The sequence below is a fragment of the Papaver somniferum genome, chromosome 5, assembly GCF_003573695.1.
Source record: "Papaver somniferum cultivar HN1 chromosome 5, ASM357369v1, whole genome shotgun sequence".
Classification (NCBI taxonomy): domain Eukaryota; kingdom Viridiplantae; phylum Streptophyta; class Magnoliopsida; order Ranunculales; family Papaveraceae; genus Papaver; species Papaver somniferum.
The window spans coordinates 109111053-109134974 of record NC_039362.1 but is presented as its reverse complement, the minus strand read 5'-3'; the positions used below and the strand labels follow the sequence as shown (position 1 = coordinate 109134974).

At 34.6% G+C, this 23922-nt stretch overlaps 1 protein-coding gene across 1 annotated transcript; it reads left to right on the top strand.

The window, feature by feature from the left end:
• Positions 1-4176: 4176 nt before the first annotated feature.
• LOC113279440 lies at positions 4177-7485 on the top strand. The gene is made up of 6 exons (XM_026528137.1): positions 4177-4254; positions 4344-4401; positions 5938-6052; positions 6472-6547; positions 6985-7065; positions 7208-7485. The coding sequence occupies exons 1-6, from the start codon at positions 4177-4179 to the stop codon at positions 7268-7270; spliced, it is 471 nt and encodes a 156-aa protein (XP_026383922.1). The 3' UTR covers positions 7271-7485.
• The last annotated feature ends 16437 nt before the right edge of the window (positions 7486-23922 follow it).

Sequence of the window (23922 nt, the reverse complement as noted above, 5' to 3'; positions counted from 1 at the left end):
CAAAATTAATGTTAACAAAATAAATTTTTCTTTTATGAAAAACTTAATTGCTATTAAAAATATTTTATTGAAAATTCAATTTATGTTTTAAATATATATTCCCAACAGAAAAGTTTATTTATACTATATCTCCTATATTGAGACATAAGTCGTATTACGATATAGTTTCTATATACACATTTGAGATTTCGAGCCGAGTTTAACTCACTTACATATTTCTCGAAATATGTGTTGGCAAGCTTTCGCTTCGACCAAGTTCATCTTATATCATGTGAAAATTTCCAAGTAACATCTTATATGGTTTGTGTGATACAATCATTTGGTGTTGTCTTGGAATGTTTCGTAATAATTATTTCAATAACTTGAAAATTGCTTTGATGATAATAGTGTGTGAACAACGGCTATTTTCATCCTCTAAGAACGTTTCAATGATTGAAAGAAGAGTTTATAACACTTAACCATTATTGGATATGTCATGTTGTGCACTCATGCACATATGTAATCCATGTCCGGGAACCATAGTATGCGCACCCGTTTGCGTACCTGTTGGTTTGAGAAATCCGGGAACCTAAGTATGCGTACCCGTTTGCGTACTGGTGTACAGGTTCATTTCCGAGAATTTTTGCTGGGATTTGAAGTTTGTGTACCCGTTTGCATACTGGCGTAACTCAATCTTAGTCCGGGTATTTCAAGTATGTGTACCCGTTTGCATACTTGAAGGTTAAAGTTCTAAAATCGGTTTTAAACATGAACATAAACATTTATATAATAAGGAATGCAATCTTTGCAAACCGTGGCTACAATGTTCATGATTGATTCGAGTGAATCAAATCGATTTTGCTTCAATTGTGTTCTTGTATAATTCTATGAGAATATATCAATTGAACAACTCTTTAACTAGTTTCATTTGAGTCATTTGAACTAGTTATGGTTAAGATGAATAAGGTTGATATGAAAGTAATCATATGGCTAACCTCGATTAACTATTTGTGAACCGACATGGTGTACACGTTTAGGTACGGTTACATAAACCTAAATGGGGATACATTTTATTTGTATGTAACAAGCTAAGTTCGATCTAACGGTTGAAAGATATTATCTTGGTTGAATTAGGTTTTTCATCTAACGGTGAATATTGAATGCTTTGTTACCAACGTAACTTGGATTACAAACCCTGATTTGAAAACTATACAAAAGAGAAACTCTAGCAACTGGGAAACCTAATCCCCACACCTCTTGTGTGTTACTAGTTGCATAAACTAGAGTCTATTCTCCTTTAACCTTAGGTTTCTATCAAGACCATGTAGGTTAACGACTTCAAAGACTTCATTGGGATTGTGAAGCCAGGCCCAACTATTTTCTTTGTAGTTGCGTATTATGATCTTGCCCGATTCTATCGTATTGAGTACAATTGAAATAATTGACTCAAGATTAATTTCTCTGATAGGCAAGATAAAAGTAATCACAAACATCTTCGTCTCATCGTTTGTGATTCCACAATATCTTGTTTCGCTAGTCGATTAAGATTATTTTGAGGTGATTGATAATACTATGCTGTTCTTCGGGAATATAAGTCCGGTTTATCAATTGGTTCCTGTTCACCTTGATTTATCAAAAGACGGAACAAAAACTCTTGGGTATTTTTGTGGGAGACAGATTTATCCAATCTATAGACTTTTCTGTGTGAGACAAATTTGTTTATCAAGTTTTCGAATTTTGTTTGTAGCAACTCTTGGTTTTCGGTGAGATCAACTAAGGGAATCAAGTGTGTAGTATCCTGCTGGGATCAGAGACGTAAGGAACGCAACTGTACCTTGAATCAGTGTGAGATTGATTAGGGTTCAACTACAGTCGAGTCCGAAGTTAATTGGTAGTAGGCTAGAGTCTGTAGCGGCTTAATACAGTGTGGTGTTCAATCTGGACTAGGTCCCGGGGTTTTTCTGCATTTGTGGTTTTCTCATTAACAAAATTCTGGTGTCTGTATTATTTCTTTTACGCATTATATTTTGTTATATAATTAAAATATCACAGGTTGTGCATTAAGAGCAATCAGTTAGAATATCCAACCTTTGGCTATTGATTTACATTGATTAACACTTGAACATTGGTCTTTGGTACCGTTCAAGTAACTCCTCTTATATTCAATCGGGCTCGCAGATTTCTATTTGTTGATTGCGGATTGAATTAAGAGTTAGAGATATTAAGCTCTTTGATATACTTTACTCTAGATTGAGTCTGACTGTCTTGTTGATTCTCTAGAAGTATATTGGAGTAAGTCCTCTCAGATTGCCAAACGAATTGTTGGGTGTGGTTGTTAGACCCCCGCATTTTCATAACAATTACCTTGGTAGTTGTTGATAGATTGATCTAAGAACCCGACAAAGGAGTTTATTGGGATATACGGAAGATCCTTTTTTCAAACTCATATCACGTTGTTTGAGAAGAGTTGTAACCGAACAGATTTGTTGTTCCTTTACTGTTTGGAATACGAACCAAAGGAGTTGTTCCAAGTGCGTGACTTATTGCAAGTTGGAGGTGCATGGATACAAACGGAACTAGGTGAACTATAGGTTTAGTTGCTTGATCTCAACTATACGAAGTTGGTTAGATTTTGTATAGCGGATTAATCCTGAGAGTTTTCAATTCTGGACAAGGTCCGGGGGTTTTTTCTGCATTTGCGGTTTCCTCGTTAACAAAATCTTATTGTGTTTTACTTTTCTATTTCAGCAATTATAATTGTTTTTATTATATTTAGAAGTAAAATACACAAATGTTTATTCCTAATTACTTGATAGCAATGCTATTGTGCTTCGTCCGAACCTATTATCAAGTAATCATACTTCGTTGTTGTATTGTCTTGATCTTTTATCCATAGTAAATCACACAAGTTATCTTGTTGTCGTGTTTTCTCGATCTCGTATCCATAGACGATCACACAAAGTGTGAACCGATTTGTTGTATTGTCTCGACTCAGTCCATAGACAATCACTTTCGAGAAAGGACTTATAGGTGTAAAAGTTTTAGATTGAGGTATATTTGGGTGCCCTCGTCTTTTTAATATTCTCTCTTTCCTTCTTGCTAAGCCAATCTCTCTTTTTGATTTTGCTCTTTGATTTCTCTATATAAAGAGAAGATGCAGACTTATTCTTAAAGTGATTTTTCTGATCTAGCATCTTCTCAAGAAAAGACATTGGATCCAGACTCATAGTTCGGACAAGGAATGACCAAAGAAAGAGAAGGATCTTTTTATAATTTTCATACTACCGAAAATATAATATTCCTATAAATACAAATATCTCAAATATTTTGAATTACTAGATTTTATTCCCATAATCTACACGTAAGTGCCTTGATCTTTCTTCTTCCTCACACAATATTTGGCATACGTGGTGAGGAAAGAATTCTAACACCGATCAGGTGGTATTACTATGAGATTTTCTCTCATTATGCACTACACCAAATTCCCGGATTCGTAACAGGAATTCGTAACGGATTTGTCGCCGTTACACAATTCCCGTTACAAATGGCCGTTACAAAATATTCGTAACAGAAAGTCGTTACTAAGTTTTAAAATTCGTAACAGAGATAAGCCGATACGAAGTTTTTATAAGCGTGTCAGTCACACGTTTGGTCACACCAGGTCGTAACACCCTGAGTTTGTGTGTGCCATTAACACGCGTACTATTATAATTCCACCCAAGATGTATAACACCAGAGGATATTTCCTCCCATGCGTGTGTCAATCACATGCGTGATTTTGAGGACATAACCCTAGTGAAATCGATATCGAGTTTCATTATTTTCTCTCCTCTTCTGCCTCTCTTCTCTTCCTCGCAGCAGATGAAACCCTAGTGAAATCTCTTGAATCTGTTTAATAATTGAACCCTAGTGAGTGTTTTTCAATCTTCAATGATCGAACCCTAATGAATCGATGAAACAATAGTAAGCGTTTTTTAATCTGTTTTTTCGATTTTTAGGGTTTCTTTTGGTTTTCAATTTTCAGGTGAGAGTGGTGGAGCTTTCATTTTCTCTGCAAAATCTCGTCAGGAGAAAGCTAGGGTTTCAAAAATCAAATCAACCCTTAGCTTAGATTAGCTCAAGATTTAGAATCGTCCATAGATGTTATGCAATGAGTTTGATTTAGGGTTCATCCTTGAATCGGTGAAGAAAACAATTATGGGTTTTTTCTTTGGGTGTTTTCGTGTTAAAGATGAGAACCAAAATCATCATATCATCTCTGATTCTTCCAACAAAGTGAGTAAATCTCCTTTACATCTCGGATTTTTTCATTTTTGTTTTCAGATTTTTTTGAGATTGTGAGTAACTTTTTTGTTTAATTGCAGAAAAATCCTTTGGTAGCTAGGAATCGTCTAGCAGTGTTACTCTTATCTGAATCTCAAGGTGGTGACTCTGATTCTCATACTCTTTTTGCACTATTTTTGATTTTGATTCTGTCTTTTTCAATTTGATTTTTACTTTATAGATTAAAAGTTTTATATAAATTGCAGTAGAAATTTCAATGTGTGACCTATAAAATGTTTCTCAGATAGAACACGTGTGGGTTGCAGCTGTAATGATGGAGGTGGATTGGTAGTTTGTCCTAATTTTGTTATGAAGAAGCTGAAGTGTTGATTTGGGTTGCAGTGAATTATGTCTTAGATGAGGATGATTATGAGTTACTGTGGGATAACAATGTGGGATTTCACGGTCCTGCACCAGTGAGTATTCTTGTTCTTGACCTAGTGTTTGTTTATATCTCTGAATAGCTACTTAGGTTGAAGACATAATTTGATGGTAATGTATTCTTGTTCTTGCTCCTGCTGTTTGATTTTGATTTATTTCCTTGTACATATTTTGATGGTAATGTATTCTTGTTCTGTAGCCAACCATGAGACAAGCCTAGTGGCTAAATGTCGCAGAATATATGCTCATGCTCATGATTATCACGTCTGTAGTGCCACAAAATTGATGCTAGGCTATTAATTAATCCATTTCGTTTTTATTTAAGTTAATAGAATTTTTCTAGCTAGATCATATGATTTGGGCTTATATAAAATTTTATCATAGTAGCTAGGTGGCCTTAATAACTTAATTGGTTCCCGTAGGAAAGTGCTATGCTGTAGACGTTTTAGACTAAAACTAAAATTAGGTTGTTCCACTTCTTTTGTTGATAAGTTTGAAAATGAATATATTCCAACACCTACCTAGATCAAGTGACACCTAACTGATGCGTAAGGAGCTTGTTTCACTATCATTTATAGAAGGAAAAATAAGAGAAGAGAGTTACTGTTAGAGAAAAGGGGAAAGGAAGAGTTGGTTAGGATAGGTAATTATCGATTTGATTTTGATTCTTAATTTCTTTTGTTCTTTATTATTATTAGTTAGTGATGGTGATTTCTTTTCATTGGAAAACTGTTTACAACCAGTTTTAGTTGATGGGTGAGATGATTTTTGTTGATGGATCGTTTTAATTAGGTGTAATTCGATAGTTAAGATAACAATTATGTATGAAAAATAGTGTTTTAGGGTATTTTTATACTGTCAGATCAGCGATTTTGACCCTCTTGGGTTTCAAATTAGTTCTAATTTAATTTTATAAAGCTGTAGTGCTCAAATCAGCTTGTTAATGCTTGTTGTGTGTGGAAATGGAATTTAATTTTCGGTGATCGCTCTTAAATTTTTATGAGTATCCACTGGGCAAGTTTGCTCACTTTGACTTCCTTTTAGTGCCAGGTGATCCTTCTATAGTTGGAAAAGAAACGGGCCAAGGCGAATTCTATATATGGGTCGAGTGAGGTGTCCTAGTAACTTTCAAGCTGAGAGCACTTTTTTTTGGGAGTTGTTTTCTTTCAATACTTGTCAGGTGATCCTTCTATACTTGTCCAATGGTTTTGTGTATGCAATTAGCTTTTCTGTTCTTGGTGATCCTATATGCAGTCTCTATTTTTCATATCACTTTCTTCATCTATCTCAACAAAGTTTCTGCAGGATGTGGTGCTTACATCACCTGCAAGCAAGAGATGATGCAGCCTAATGCTAGCATCAAAGACAGGTACATGCTATTTTTTTTAAGTTTTTACAGTTCCAATCTTGAAAACTTATACGCCAAATTGGAATGTTGTACATACTAGCACTTTAAAGGCAACAGTTTAGAATGTATGGATGGGGCCTAGATTGTACTATATAAAGTATTGACTGATATTGGTATGTGAACTGGTGCACTAGTAAATGGTTCCTGCATGGTGTTAGTAAAGGACCATTACCATGTCCCTAATGACATGTCAGTAAATATCATGTCTATGACCGGATCATTTCATTCAAGCATGAATGGCCTGACTGATGAGTTAGTTAATCGCCTTTTCATGGGTATGTATATATTGAAGAACTGAGATACCTTTTACTCTGAACCGTTTGTCATTGTGTTCTTCTAACACTAAATCTTGTTTTATCTTATGATGCATAACCAATCAGGTTCATCTGGACTCGGTTTCCTTCAAATTTGATGAATGCATTACTGCTTGGGGATGCAATACAAGATCTTCCTGAAGTAAGCAAATTTGATATATGCTTTCATTGATTTTATGTAGTGTTTCAGCTGAACTTGTACTGAGCTAAGTGAGAATGAACTGAACGTATGAAGTTTCTATGTATTCCCTCGGAGGCTTGAGCTGAACTTATGCATTATATTTTCGAAGCATGAAAGTTGATAATAGAAAACTGAACTGTTTTATTGAAATTCCTTGAGCACGTGGTTCTAGTAGAGACTTGTGTAGGCAATGATGACATCTTCCATGCGTAACCATTGGTTGTTGAACTTGGGTATCCTATGTTTTTTAGTTGGTTTTGTTGTTGTTGCTGCTGTTAACAACAACACATGCATGCTTGATGTTTTCTTCCTTATGAGATGACTGCAGAATTCGTTATTTTTACTTTAAATATTTTATTCCTTGTTTGTGTATGGCACTAACTTGCCTTGAAATACAGGTCAGCCGAGAAGACACCTTCTTCAACTGCGTGGCATGCTGTTTCAACAGGGACCATGTTTACTGTCTACTACAAACCAAGGTATGTGGTTAGTGGTTACACAATTTTGACAAACATTTAGGAGTTTAGTTGCCACACGAGCCTTGTGTTCCATGGGCTTTGTCCTTCCATCATGCACATTTACACTTCTCTGAATACTAATGTAAGGTATTGTTGTTTGCAGGAAGTAATTAGGTGTGGAAGTGTTTGCGCGAAGTTGCTGGGATTAGGTATACAGTTTTCTTAGTTACAGAATATGTTTATGATCTTTGTACTACACAAAATTTGTATTCCCTTAGGGCATAGGAATGGACTTATAGTGATATAAGTGAGAATGAACTAAACTTAGGAAGTTTCTAAGTATTCCCTTAGAAATTTTTTGGTACTTAGAATTTGTTTTCTTTTTTTGATATGAATCGAATGTGTATTGATATGAATTGAATGAGTATTGATGTGAATTGACTGAAGACACTATTATTGAATTTGGATGATGAACGGATTGAAAGGATTATGCAGGATATTTGGAATTCCGGCTCATTTTCGACAGAAAATGAACTGCCAGTCAGCCTTGACCTGGTCAAATTTAGTCAGTATTGACTGACAGTAAATTTTTTTCTGTTACGAAAAAGATTCGTAACGGCTTCCATCTGTTTCAACCTGCCACGAAGAACGGCTTGCGCACGTTACCAATGTGCGACGTAGTACGGCTCAAGCCTGTTAAGACCATGCTGTTACAAAAAATTAGAACGGTCAAAAGCTGTTACTACGTGTAACTTCGTAAAGGCAATGAGCTGTTACAAACGCCGTTACAACCTAAAATTCGTAATGGCTGCATTGCCGTTACGAAAAAAATATAACACCCACTTTTGAACAGGCGAGTCCGTTACAACCCGGATTCGTAACGGCTTAGTTCTATTACGAATCCCAGAATTTTGTGGAGTGATGGAATTTTGAACAACTAGAGTGTCCTTGATCTAGTATCGCATGAGATCTTTTTGTTACCTCGAACTAACGAAGTATCTTGAGATTGACTGGAGTTGCATATGCAACTTTTAGCAATTTTGTTTTTGAGACAGTTTTTGCATCTTATCTTATTTTTCCCTTTACCATTAGATGATTTAGTAACATCGGAAGACATGTCCATTCTTAAAATGGTTAAATCACTAATGGAGGAGGAAGGAATAAGATTGAAAACTAATGCAATATTAATTGTTTCCACTTCTTTAGAATCATATGAATCAGAGGTCTCATCTAGAGTTACAGCCAGAGCCTTGCTTCCAGTGTATTTCTTAAGATTGGGACAGTCTTTTGCTATATGATCGAAACCTTTACACTTAAAGCACTGAGGCTGATATTCATCATCTTCTTCCTGATCCTTTTTGACAGGAACTCGATCATGTGAACGAGAAGATCGATGAGTATCCTTTATGAATCTCTAATTTCTTTTCTTTAAGATATCTCGAAATTGTCTAATAATCAATGATAATGATTGTTCAATTTCATCATCAGAATTTTCTGCAATCTGTTCATCTGAATCATCCATCTGTCTATTTTTCTCCATCGGAGCTTTTGGAATTTTCGCAGCTTTAAAAGCAATTCCTTTAGTTTGAATAGACTGTAATTCATGATCAAAGATCTTCAACTTTCCAACGAGTGTGCTTCGTGAGAGTGTTGAAAGATCATTTGCTTCTATGATTGCATGCTTCTTAGATTCATATCTAGATGGCAACGATCTGAGAATTTTGCATAGTATATCTTTTTCAGAAATAGTCTTTCCAAGTGAGAAAGAAGCATTATTTATCTCAGAGAGTTTAATATGAAACTCTTCAAAAGTGTTGTTGTCATCCATTCGAAGGTTTTCCCAATCGGACGTAAGAGTTTGAAGTCTAGCTTCTTTCTCTGATGTGTTTCCTTCGAATATGATATGAAGATTATCACAAGCTTCTTTCGAAGTTTCACATGTTGATACATGATTTTGTGGATCACGACTTACAACATGTATAATAACATTCAAACCATCTGAATTCTGCTTAGCAAAAGCCTTTTCTTCGTATGAAAAATCCACTAAGCGTTTAAACTCAGTTTCCGAATTTTCTACTTTCGGGCGATTATAACCATCGACGACTAATAGCCATGTAGAAAATCTCATGATTGAAGAAAAGATCTCATAGCATATTTCCACCATGGATAGTTTGTTCCATCAAATCTTGGCGGTACGTTAATTGAAGTCGATTCATGAGAATTCGAGTTCATTCTTATAGGTTGGATCGTACCAAACACAGATTGTTAGATCTTTTCGTGTTTGCCTGCTCTGATACCAATTGAAAAGACGAGGGTACCCAAATATACCTCAATCTAAAACTTTTCCACCTATAGGACCTTTCTCCGAAAGTGATTGTTTATGGACTGAGTCGAGACAATACAAAGAATCGGTTGACACTTCGTGTCATCGTCTATGGATACGAGATCGAGACAATACGACAACAAGATAACTTGCGTGATTGACTATGGATACAAGATCGAGACAATACAACAACGAAGTATGATTACTTGATAATAGGTTCGGACTTAGCCAAACACTATAGGATTCCTATCAAGTAATTGGGAATTAACGTTTGTGTATTTTACTTCTAATTATAATAAGAACAATTATAATTGCGGAAATAGAAATATAAAAGACACAACAAGATTTTGTTAACGAGGAAACCGCAAATGCAGAAAAACCCCGGGACCTTGTCCAGAATTGAGTACTCTCATAATTAAGCCGTTATAAAAAATCTAAACCAACTTCATATAGTTGAGACCAAGCAACTAAACCTATAGTTCACCTAGTTCCCTCAGTATCCCTGCACCTCCAACTTGTAATAAGTCACGCACTTGGAACAATTCCTTTGGTTCGTATTCCAAACAGTAAAGGAACAACAAATTTGTTCGGTAACAGCTCTTTTCAAACAACGTGATATGAGTTTGAAAAAAGTCTCTTCCGTTTAACCAATAAACTCCTTTGTCGGGTTCTTAGATTAATCTATTCAACAACTACTAAAGTAATTGTTTAGATTATGCAATCGATACTAATAGTCACAAAGAAATATATTGGTGCCGATCTACTCAACTAATCAATCCAATCTATCAAAAGATAAACCGATTATAGTTGGATCCCCAGCCGATCAAGTTTTGTGCACTCCAAAGACTATGAACTTAAATAAGAAATCTTCTTTGTCTTCAAATCTTATTAGATATTCAATAAACACCTGCACACAAACAACTTGAATCTCTTGTGATCAATCACACACTAAATGGTGTCTGTTAACGATGGATTATCACAAGACGTCTTTAGATCTACAAACAGTCTAAAGATCCCCGTCGATACTTCGATCTAGTTTGAGTGAATCTTATATCAGAAGAGAAGATTCTCAAGCATAAACAAACTAGGTGGAATCAGAGTTTAACCGTTAGTCAATCAAATCAATCGAAAACTAATAATAAATTACAATTATCTATTTTCCCACCAACGGTACTCGTAGAGCTTCTCAATCCCAAAGAAGTCTTTAAAACGAGCGGACGTAAGGGATTTCGCCTAATTAGGTTACTTTCCTCTCTGAATAGACGACTCCACCAGTAACAACACAACTAGGTAGTTTTGCTGGCTCTTAGGATTAGTTTGCTCGAAATGTAAACTTCAATATTTATAGACCAAGGAAGTTTGGACACCAACGAATTTCCAAAACCGAATATTCTCAAAGATATACAATAAAGCCAAAATCGGTTTTCAAAATTCCTGGAAATGCTCTGTCCAAATATTGACCGAAATCTCACTAGAAAATCTCCAATTAGTAAATGCACATTACCAATTTTTATTTTCTGAAGATATTCATTTAATTGCTGGAAATTAAAAGCATATATAAAACTTAAAACCTTAATTAAAAGATTCTCAATTTATTTCGATCCGGGATTCACCTTTAATTATTTAGGAATATCTTTGAACAATAATAGATAAGAATTACTGCACATGTTCAAAGTATGTCGACATCTTTACTTTGTAAATCCTTTTTGATATTTACAATCTTGGAACCGATTTGCCACACTTCCAAACGAGTTTAGAATTGGTTCATCTGATTTCCAAGAACTGTGTGATTGATCAAAAACATTCAATCACCATTAATGGGTTTAACGGTTCTACCTCCAAGTGGCTACTAGGATCGGTCACAATAGTTTCCAAAAATTTGTTAACTAAGTACCAGGATCGGTTACTACTATTTATGGTACTTACTTGTGATCGGTTGCACAAGTTATAGGATCGGTTGCACAAGTTATAGGATTAGTTGCACCAATTACTAAAACTTGTTAACCTACTACAAGGATCGATTACACATCTTGTGATTAGTCCCACCAAGTTCTAGGATCGGTTACCCAATATCTAGGAATGGTCACAGCAATTACAAATATCGATCATACCATCTCGGGTGATTACTTAAGATTTGGTTTCACTAATAAAAGTCATACCGATACATAAGTCAGGCATTGTGAATAGTTTTACCAAGATACATAAACAAGTTATGAGTGGTTATACTAAACACACATATTGGTAATCCAAAGATTTGCAATTAATAACAATACCAATAATCCTGGTGATTTCCCTTTCGATTCACAAAACAAGTTTTTGAATGTACTTTATTTAAACGAATGTAAAACATTGTTTCCTAGGACGAAATATTCACCCATACCCATACACACAATCACAATAGCATTCATACGATTATGTCGATGTCTTATGTACGAACTTCAAAAGATAGGCGTTATACTTCGTATTATATTTTCTTAATACTACATCTAACTAGAGTATAATCATTCACAGCTTCGCAGTTATGTTTTCAATATAGCACGACTTGAAAGATACGTTAGGAATGAAACAGTTCACGCCAAAATATTGCTAACCTCAAGAGGAAGGATGATGTCATTGTTGTAGCTCTTTACTTCTTCATATTCTTCAAGTCTTCGAGTAATACTCGTATGTCTCATATCCTAATAACTTTCTAGCTAACCTATACGAAGTTGACTCTCATTAAATGAGTTTTGGTTCACTAAAATATGACAACCAAACTTGACATACCAACGCTTGGTGGGTTCAACCTAGCTATGCTCTAACAATCTCCCCCTTTGTAAATTTTAGTGACAAAACTCTTACATCATATGGATAAACAAATTACAAGAATTCATTATACATACGCTTGATTCCAAGTTTCAACAACATAATAACCTGCATATATTCAATCAATAAATGTCGGTGTTGACATTATAATAACAAAGCTAGTACTCCCCCTAAAGGTAAGATAGGTAGATTTTCAATCCGCACATCTTTGTTATTTCCTATTGTAGTCCATATAACTACAAATTATCATATTATATGTTACTCCCCCTTAGTCTACTCTTTACTATTTCGTTAGATATAACGTTTAAGCACCGTTGTCCTTTCCTTAGTGATACCAAATTACTTGTTTACTCGATATATTTCTCCGCCTTTGTCACAAAATGACAAAGGTATGAGCAAATAAAGGACAAACCCAAAAGGATCTTACAAATCTTAAAAGACTTGCAACCTATAAGAGTTAAGCACGAGGGTTCCACACACCATTTTAGATAACCAATATCAAAACCGAAACTACAAAGTAATTTTGTTTTGATATGTTACCAAGGAAACAATTGCCTGAAGCAATTTTCCCTAATAGTTTAGCAAATCATAATTGACTAAGCACCTTAGTTCTTTTGCTAAACCGATTGTACAAACACAGTCGCTTGTTTGATAAGACCAAAATAAAGATCAGAATTAACTTTATTTCTCTCATCAGGTTCTAATTATTCGAACAATAACTTAGACCTTTCACTTTAAACAAGACAAGTACTAGGTTATTTAACTAGTATTTCTTATTAAGGCATTCGATTAGACTTGAATAACCGAATCCTCCACTTTGATAAGTCTAACTAAGATCATGATTAACTTAGTTTCTCTTATCCGGAATCGAATTGGACTAAACAATTGATCCCGAAAACCCTTTTTTTTAATCCATAAACAATTCATACAAACCAAATAAATCAACTTGCATAACTATTTACCTCAACCGGAAGCAATTGAAAAAAACATAGACATTAAAGCACCGCAATTGCACCGAAATTTCGTTAAGCCTAAACAATTGATACCAAATAATAAAGCAAGATAACAATAGTTTTTCTCAACCGGAAACAATTGAATCACACACACATCCATACACAAATAATGGAATAAACATCAATTGTACCGAAATTTTGTTAAAGCAAAAGCAAAATATATGAAATAAAATCAGGCTTTTCTTAAACAGGAAAACGATTAACTAACAAATTTGTTACCCCAAATTCCGCATCCTTTTCTCCCCAGAAGATATGTCATTAAGCGCAAGTTCACATTAGAACTCTCCCCCATTAATGTTGTCATCCTCTCGCAAGACAAAAGAACAACAACAAACACCAACCTTTACCAGAGAAAGGTTGAAAATCAGTTTTAACTAATGCATAGTAAAAGTTGAAAACCCGAAACACATATGCTTTTATGCTAAACCAAAAACGATTCAATATATTGTGACTTTTCATACATGAGTTTCAATCGGAACCCCTTATGATCCTTTGATAAAGCCTAGCAACATGGGCTAGAACTTAATCCTGCTAAACCAAAAGTCACCCAAACCATAAGGGCTCACACAATATGAGATCGAATATTAAGGTTATGAAAACCGAAATTAAACATCCCATAAACACATAGCAATAATATAAAGAATTCAAGCACAGGCTATGTAATCGAAAACTATCACAAGAAAAATTATAAAATACTAATTTTATTCATAAACAATAGATAGTTTTATTCATAATAGACCTTATACAATTATTGAAAGAAATCAAAAACCGATGTCTATTTTTCTGGATTAATCCTTCATCTTAATGCTAGAGGAAGGTAGATTATTACTTTCAGTCTTCAGCTTGTGAAATTCTTCAAGTAGATAACCTTGTTGTTTGACCAGAATTTCTTGCATTTGAGAAATTTTCATGAAGGATTCTGCAAGAACATATAATTTTGTCTTTGGTTGAACACAGATGTGTGTCAATGCTTCAATACACTGATCTTTCTTCAACATATTCTCTTTTTCCTTCTTGCTAAGCCAATCTCTCTTTTTGATTTTGCTCTTTGATTTCTCTATATCAAGAGAAGATGCAGACTTATTCTTAAAGTGATCTTTCTGATCTAGCATCTTATCAAGAGAAGACATTGGATCCAGACTCATAGTTCGGACAAGGAATGACCAAAGAAAGAGAAGGATCTTTTTATAATTTTCATACTACCGAAAATATAATATTCCTATAAAAACAAATATCTCAAATATTTTGAATTACTAGATTTTATTCCCATAATCTACACATAAGTGCCTTGATCTTTCTTCTTCCTCACAAAATATTTGGCACACGTGGTGAGGAAAGAATTCTAATACCGATCAGGTGGTATTAGTATGAGATTTTCTCTCATTATGGAATTTTTAACAACTAGAGTGTGCTTGATCTACTATCGTATGAGAAAGTATCTTTTTGTTACCTCGAACTAACGAAATATCTTGAGATTGACTGGAGTTGCATATGCAACTTTTAGAAATTATTCTTTTGAGACAGTTTTTGCATCTTGTCTTATTTTTCCCTTTACCATTAGATGATTTAGTAACATCGGGAGACATGTCCATTCTTAAAATGGTTAAATCACTAATGGAGGAGGAAGAAATAAGATTGACAATTAATGCAATATTAGTTGTTTCCTCTTCTTCAGAATCATATGAATCAGAGGTCTCATCTAGAGTTACAGCCAGAGCCTTGCTTCTAGTGTATTTCTTAAGATTGTGACAGTCTTTTGCTATATGACCAAACCCTTTACACTTAAAGCACTGGGGCTGATATTCATCATCTTCTTCCTGATCCTTTTTGACAGGAACTCGATCATGTGGACGAGAAGATCGATGAGTATCCTTTATGAATATCTCGTTTCTTTTCTTTAAGAGATCTCGAAATTGTCTAGTAATCAATGATAATGATTGTTCAATTTCATCATCAGAAGTTTTTGCAATCTTTTCATCTGAATCATCCATCTGTCTATTTTCCTCCATCGGAGCTTTTGGAATTTTTGCAGCTTTAAAAGCAATTTCTTTAGTTTGAATAGACTTTGGTTCATGATCAAAGATCTTCAACTTTCCAACGAGTGTGCTTCATGAGAGTGTTGAAAGATCATTCGCTTTTATGATTGCATGCTTCTTAGATTCGTATCTAGATAGCAACGATCTGAGAATTTTGCATAATATATTTGTTTTTCAGAAATAGTCTTTCTAAGTGAGAAGGAAGCATTAATTATCTCAGAGAGTTTAATATGAAACTCTTCAAAAGTGTCGTTGTCATCCATTCGAAGGTTTTCCCAATCGGACGTAAGAGTTTGAAGTCTAGCTTCTTTCTCTGATGTGTTTCCTTCGAATACGATCTGAATATTATCTCAAGCATCTTTCGAAGTTTGACATGTTGATACATGATGTTGTAGATCACGACTTACAACATGTATAATAGCATTCAAACCATCTGAATTCTGCTTAGCAAAAGCCTTTTCTTCGTTTGAAAAATCCACTAAGCATTTAAACTTAGTTTCCGAATTTCTACTTTCGGGCGATTATAACCATCGACGACTAATAGACATGTATTAAAGTCTCGTGATTGAAGAAAAGATCTCATAGCATATTTCCACCATAGATAGTTTGTTCCGTCAAATCTTGGCAGTACGTTAATTGAAGTTGATTCATGAGAATTTGAGTTCATTCTTATAGGTTGGATCGCACCAAACACAAATTGTTAGATCTTTTCGTGTTTTCCTGCTCTGATACCAATTGAAAAGACGAGGGTACCCAAATATACCTCAATCTAAAACTTGTCCACCTATAGGTCCTTTCTCCGAAAGTGATTGTCTATGGACTGAGTTGAGACAATACAACGAATCGGTTCACACTTGGTGTCATCGTCTATGGATACGAGATCGAGACAATACGACAACAAGATAACTTGCGTGATTGACTATGGATACAAGATCGAGACAATTCAACAACGAAGTATGATTACTTGATAATAGGTTCGGACTTAACCAAACACTATAGGATTGCTATCAAGTAATTATGAATTAACGTTTGTGTATTTTACTTCTAATTATAATAAGAACAATTATAAGCGCGGAAATAGAAAAGTAAAAGACACAGCAAGATTTTGTTAACGAGGAAACCGCAAATGCAGAAAAACCCTGGGACCTTGTCTAGAATTGAATACTCTCATAATTAAGCCGTTATAAAAAATATAAACCAACTTCATATAGTTGAGACCAAGAAACTAAACCTATAGTTCACCTAGTTCCCTCAGTATCCCTGCGCCTCCAACTTTTAATAAGTCACGCACTTGGAACAATTCCTTTGGTTCGTATTCCAAACATTAAAGGAACAACAAATCTGTTCGGTAACAACTCTTTTGAAACAACGTGATATGAGTTTGACAAAAGTCTCTTCCGTTTAACCAATAAACGCCTTTATCGGGTTCTTAGATCAATCTATTCAACAACTACTAAAGCAATTGTTTAGACATGCAATCAATACTATTAATCACAAAGAAATGTATTGGTGTCGATCTACTCAATTAATCAATCCAATCTATCAAAAGATAAATCGATTATAGTTGGATCCCCAGCCGATCAAGTTTTGTGCACTCCAAAGATTATGAACTCAAATAAGAAATCTTCTTTGTCTTCAACTCTTCTTAGATCTTCAATAAACGCCTGCACACAAACAACTTGAATCTCTTGTGATCAATCACACACAAAATGGTGTCTGTTAAGGATGGATTATCACAAGACGTCTTTAGATCTACAAACAGTCTAAAGATCCCCGTCAATACTTCTATCTAGTTTGAGTGAATCTTATATCAGAAGAGAAGATTCTCAAGAATAAACAAACTAGGTGCAATCAGAGTTCAACCGTTATTCAATCAAATCAATCGAAAACTAATAATAAACTGCAATTATCTATTTTCCCACCAACGGTACTCGTAGAGCTTCTCAATCCCAAATAAGTCTTTAAAATGAGCGGTCGTAAGAGATTTCACCTAATTAGGTTACTTTCCTCTCCGAATAGATGGCTCCACCAGTAACAACACAACTACGTAGTTTTGCTAGCTCTGAGGATTAGTTTGCTCGAAATACAAACTTCAATATTTGACCAAGGAAGTTTGGACACCAAGGAATTTCCAAAACCGAGTATTCTCAAAGATATGCAATAAAGCCAAAATCGGTTTTCATAATTCCTGGAAATGCTCTGTCCAAATATGGACCAAAATATCAGTAGAAAATCTCCAATTAGTAAATGCATATTACCAAATTTTATTTTCTGAAGATATGCATTTAATTGCTGGAAATTAAAAGCATATATAAAACTAAAAACCTTAATTAAAAGATTCTCAATTTATTTCGATCCGGGATTCACCTTTAGTTTTTAAGGAATATCTTTGAACAATAATATATAAGAATTATTGCACATGTTCAAAGTATGTCGACATCTTTACTTTGTAAATCTTTTTTCATATTTACAATCTTGGAACCGATTTGCCACACTTCCAAACGAGTTTAGAATTGGTTCATCTGATTTCCAAGAACTATGTGATTGATCAAAAACATTCAATCACCATTAATGGATTTAACGGTTCTACCAAACACAAGTTCGGTTCTACCTCCAAGTGGATACTAGGATCGGTCACAATACTTTCCAAAAATTTGTTAATTAAGTACCAGGATCGGTTACCACTATTTATGGTACTTACTTGTGATCGGTTGAACAAGTTATAGGATCGGTTGCACAAGTTATAGGATTGGTTGCACCAATTACTAAAACTTGTAACCTACTACAAGGATTGATTACACATCTTGTGATTAGTCCCACCAAGTTCTAGGATCGGTTACCCAATATCTAGGAATGGTCACCCCATTTACAAATATCGATCATACCATCTCAGGTGATTACTTAAGATTGGTTTCACTAATAAAAGTCATACCGATACATAAGTCAGGCATTGTGAATAGTTTTACCAAGATATATAAACAAGTTATGAGCGGTTATACTAAACACACATATTGGTAATCCAAATATTTGCAATGAATAACAATACCAATAAGCCTAGCGATTTCCCCTTCGATTCAGAAAACAAGTTTATGAATGTACTTCCTTTAAACGAATGTAAAACATTGTTTCCTAGGACGAAATATTCATACATACCCATACACATAATCACAACAACATTCATACGATTATGTCGATGTCTTATATACGAAGTTTAAAAGATAGGCGTTATACTTCGTATTATAATTCCTTAATACTATGTCTAACTAGAGTATAATCATTCACAGCTTCGCAGTTATATTTTTAATATAACACGACTTGAAAGATACGTTAGAAATGAAATAGTTCAAGTCAAAATATTACTAACCTCAAGAGGAAGGATGATGTCGTCGTTGTAGCTCATTACTTCTTCACATTCTTCAAGTCTTCGAGTAATACTTGTATGTCTGATATCCTAATAACTTTCTACCTAACCTATACGAAGTTGACTCTAGTAAATAATCAAGCTACTCTTTTTTTGGTTCACTAAAATATGACAACCAAACTTGACATACCAACGATTGGTGGGTTCAATCGAGCTATGCTCTAACAGATTTTCTTTTAACATATAAGTTGGGTCAGATCTTGACCCTTTCACAATTGATTTGATCTTATCTTCATGAGATTTCATCATTCTTTTAATCTTTGAATCTATTTATTCTTGTACCAAGTCAACTATGGTGTGCGTTCAGAAATTGTAGGCCTCGGGTCAGTCTCTACTGGTTTGCGAGCGAGATGTAATTCCTGAACTCCTATCTCAGGTATGTCTGCTACTGACTTGGAAGTTCTTTTAGCATCAATGACTGAGATGAGATAGGTGGGATCTTGAGATGTAAACTCGTTTGTTCCGGGTGTAATCCTTAAGGTATATGTGATGCAAGCTGCGGTACAACTGGTGTGGTACAGAATTGAGGTGGTGGTGGTGTTAGCTGGTTAAACTTCTCACCTGGGGAACTGATTGATCTCAGCAAGTCTTGAAACATGTCACCTGATATTTGTACCACAGATGATATATTTAGAGTTGGAGTCTTGGTAACCTTATGCTTTTCTTAGGTATAGCAGCTAGCCCAATTAGAACAACTTGAGGTTGTTCTTCTTCCATCACTTTGATGATGTGATGATTGGTGGGACAACTGTTACTTCGGGCGCATGTGTTGTTGTATTTTCCAGTTGATATTGGTGTACTTAGTGTAGTTGCGCTCGTTGTGGCCATCTCTGGTGTTTGTACACTCTGGTGTTCTACATTTGGTGTTATCGGAGTTTGTCACAACGGTGAGGTTACACCTGGTCGAGGTGGTACTAATCTTCTCTGTCGGTGTTCTATTTTATAGATTCACAATTGCAGAAGTTCTCATTGAGTAACCTTTATTCAAAACATAGTCAAGATGATAATCACAGACCATATCTGACTTTAAGGATCACCGCCTCATAGTTTTGGCGGCAAATTTTTTGAGTCGGTTAATTAAAGGACAAATTATTATGGATTAAATATTTTTTAATTATTACACATCAAATTTAACATGAAAATCAATTAATCAAAGTTTGATTATCATATATTATGAGAATGAATCTTCATTTCATATCATAATTTCGAGATCTAAATGAGTGTAACATTTATGTTAACTGTTAATGACAATAATCATGTATTTCATACTGAATCTATTCATGGAAACATTCTAAGAAAGGTTTGTTGGTGAGAATCAAACTAGATTTCAATTCTGCATGAAATATATCATTAAACATGTGGTTTGGATCCACAAATTCAGATCTAAACTATTTATTGATAGCTTGATCATATTATCGATAAGTTTATGCACAAATCAATATAGATTCTCCTGCTAAATATAAAAATAATCAAGATTCAATGATCAAAATCATTGATAATTCTCAGCAAGTGCGGACCTATAAATATCATCTAGAAAATAACATGTTTCTCTAGATTATATTCATGAAATCTGGAATTAAGAAAATTATAGATCTAGAACTCAAATTTTAATTTTGATCAAAAATTTTACCATTGGTCTTTAGAACGAGTCATGGCGAATCCATTTTTATGATTAGGTTTTTCAAAATCATCATTTGAAAATTCAATCTTATTTAAAATTATCAAATTATGAAATCATGAAGTCTTCAATCAATGTTTACTGTTCGTCCCATTACACAAAATCAAAAATTCATTACACGCCAGTTTTGTTAAAATAAAAAGAAAGTTTAATGCACCGAGGAGGGGGCTAGGCGTAGCTTTTCCAAACCAAACAAAAAATATGGTCAAAAAAAGCGGTCCGCGAGTTATAACCCCAGAGGTGTCACCATCCTTCCACAAATACCCATCAAAACAAAAGTAATACAAAAACCCTATCAAAACAAAATTCACATAAAAACCCCAATTATAAATGTTGGTTTCATCAAATTTTATTTTGGTTTCATCAAATTTTACGATGAAACCAAAATAAAATTTGATGAAACCAACATTTAAAAGGTATTAACATCTTTTCCATAAAATGTCATCCGTAAACATTTTATATGACCAAAAGAGAATACCATATCAACTTATTTAGATGTCATCATAAAGCCGAAGCTAAATGCATTCATCAAGGAGTTTATAAAGATACAAGATAACCCCTATAATATTCCACAGCCGCAATCCCCACAAAGATTTGGCAATTAAGCACAAGTTCAGAAAGAACTCTCCCATATAAAATGTCATTCCCGAAAGAACAACAAAGGCGACCTTACTTTCACAAGAAAAGAAGGATTTCTTTGGACATAACCAAATCACGTGAAAACACGAATTTGAATCCAAAGTATTCAATTGAATTATCCACAAAAGAATTCATGATTAATCCAATCGAAATGCACAACTAAATTAACCTCAAGAAAACCCATGACTAATTCAATTGGAATTACACAACTAAATTAACCACAAAAGTGATCAATTCAATTGGTCATGCTCGTCATAAGAGAACTTACGGAGCAACAACTAAACTGACCACAACAGAATGATCAATTCAATTGGTCATGCTCAAACATAAGAAAACTTATGGAGCAACACAGTATATGCACAAAAATTTGGATCGGAGATCGACCAATACCGCGGAATAGAAAAGGATCCATTCTATTTTCCATCACTATTTGCACAATGACATACAATATACTTAATCCTTGTAAACAAAAGTTTTATCCTTTCTTCCATCAAAACAATGACATAAAAGGCTTTAACTTTTGTAATGTCAAAAGTTCATTCTATCTTCTATCAATACTCTCATACCGACATAGAGATAACTTTTGAACAAGTATGGGATAGTCACAGGTTCACGGACGTAAACAACATATCCCGTAACACTTTGCAATATATAAAATCATAAAGATTAAAATTGCAAAAAATCATCTTCCAAATAACTTAGAATTTAAATAAATAAATCTAAAAACATTGAAGATGAAAAAACGTTTGGAACTAGCTATGTGTACTCACAATGATGGCTAGTCCAAACCCTAGTTATTATTCTAAACACATAAAAAGAAGATTTACTAGACATTAAGACCTTTGAAGAATTCTTTATCATCCCCGAACTCCTTGTTGTCAACAGCCATGGGAACATAAGGTTCATGGAGAAAGGGGTCAATTCCAACAAACCTTCTAGGCTGATGATGTCGAACAAGGACCTTCTGAATTTCGAGAGTTCTCATAACATAAGCCTTTATTTTCTGAATCTCCTTCCTTGCTTCCTTCAACTCTTCAAGAACATTAGAAAACTTCTGAGAATTTGAAGGAACAACTCTTGGCTTCCTCAAATTCCTTTTTTTTCTCTTCAAAGTTGGAGACAACAAAGATTTTTCTTTTTCCTTCATGATTGATGGCTTAACAATCATATTAACATTTTTTCCATCAGAACAGATGATGCTTGGAGCCTCCACACGTGTATGGGTTTGTGAGACGAAATCACAATTTAAACTCAACAGGCAGTCTTAAGATGAAAAGATTTTCAGAGAAGGAAAAAAGATGTAGGGTCACGGAACCTTAAAAATCACAGGTTCACGCACGCAAAATTCACAACCCTAGAGAGAGTAGAATTGTCGAAAATAACCCTCTTTTTATTGAATACACAGGGAAGTCTCTTCCAATATCAATTGAAAAAGGACGAATTCCAAATTTTCAAACCAAAGCAAAAACAAACTAAAAAGAAAAACTACTTTTCTTTTATTAAAGCCTGAGGCGTGCACAATCTAGTCTCTTTTTGATCAGGCACATGAGATAAGATGCATGAAAACAACACAATCAAGTTGTGCTACGGTGAACAACAATTTTTCCACTATCCCCTTTGTGAAAGAATTCATAGAACCTTGTATATAAAATTGTTTAGACCATACTCTTTTCTCTAGTGGTCTTGACCTATCTTTGGAAACCAACTTCTTTGAAGAGGATAAAATCTTACATACATCAGCGGTTTTTTGAACAAGTTTGAGCTTGTTTGCTAAGCGATTTGCTCTTCTTTGAAGTCTCTTGACATGTCTCGTCTTGTGTTTGTACTTGAAACACTTTGAAAGTTCATGACCCTTGAGTGAACAATAAGAACATGTCATTGGATAAGATGATTCAGACGCCCGAGATGTGCAAGCTGCTAGGCACAGAGTGGAACCTGAAAAATCAGACATAGAGTTTCCAACAGAACGGTTAATTTCTTCTTCCAGATTGGTTGAGTCTTCTTCTAGAAGGATATCAAGATTTATGTATGTATTGATACAATTATCAAAATCAATATCTTCACAAAGAAGTGCAACACTTGATTTTTCGTCTTCATCTGAATCATAGTGATCAGACATTTCATCAAGGGTTGCAGCAAGACCTTTGTTTCCAGTGTATTTTCTACAGTTTGGACACTCATTCGCAAAATGACCAAAACCTTTACACTTAAAGAACTGTGGCATATCCTCGTCATCAGCCTCGTCAGCATCCTTGTTTTTAGGAGGAATGCGATTGCGAGGTTTAACTGATGACCTAGGGTTGTCTCTGGAAAACCGTATACTTGTCTTCAATAGAAGATCCCTAAACTGTCTTGTGATCATAGAGACTGATTTGTTAAGATCTTTATCTGATGAATCAGTCTCAGAAAGATCATCCTCGGAGACATAAACACTTTTACTTTTGTCAAGTAATTTAGTGTTCCTTTGTGCTTTGAAGGCATCATCCTTTCCAATTTTGGATGTATGCTCATGATCAAAGATCTTTAGCTTCCCGACCAACGTATTTCTGGAGAGAGCATCAAGGTTATTTCCTTCAACGATGGCATGCTTCTTAGAATCGTATCTAGATGGCAGCGATCTGATAATTTTTATCACAATGTCTTTTTCAGGAATAGTCTTACCCAATGCAAAAGATACATTAACAATTTCAGACACTTTCTGATTAAACTCATCAAATGAATCTTCATCTTCCATACGAAGGTTTTCCCAATCGGAATTAAGGTTTTGAAGCCTAGCTTCCTTTTCACTAGTGTTTCCTTCGAATACGGTTTCTAAGATATCCCAAGCATCTTTAGACCGAGTGCATGTAGTCATATGGTTCTGAAGATCTGGGATAATGGCATGTATGATGACATTCAAACCGTCGGAGTTTTGCTTTGCAGCAAGTGTCTCTGCAGCATCGTATGCACCAATGTTCTTTGAA

Excerpts from the sequence above, each read along its gene's own strand:
- LOC113279440 (XM_026528137.1), top strand. The coding sequence starts at position 4,177 with ATGGGTTTTTTCTTTGGGTGTTTTCGTGTTAAAGATGAGAACCAAAAT. Across the intron at positions 4,255-4,343 it reads TCTCTGATTCTTCCAACAAA|AAAAATCCTTTGGTAGCTAG; the intron begins GTGAGTAAATCT and ends GTTTAATTGCAG. Across the intron at positions 7,066-7,207 it reads ACTGTCTACTACAAACCAAG|GAAGTAATTAGGTGTGGAAG; the intron begins GTATGTGGTTAG and ends TGTTGTTTGCAG.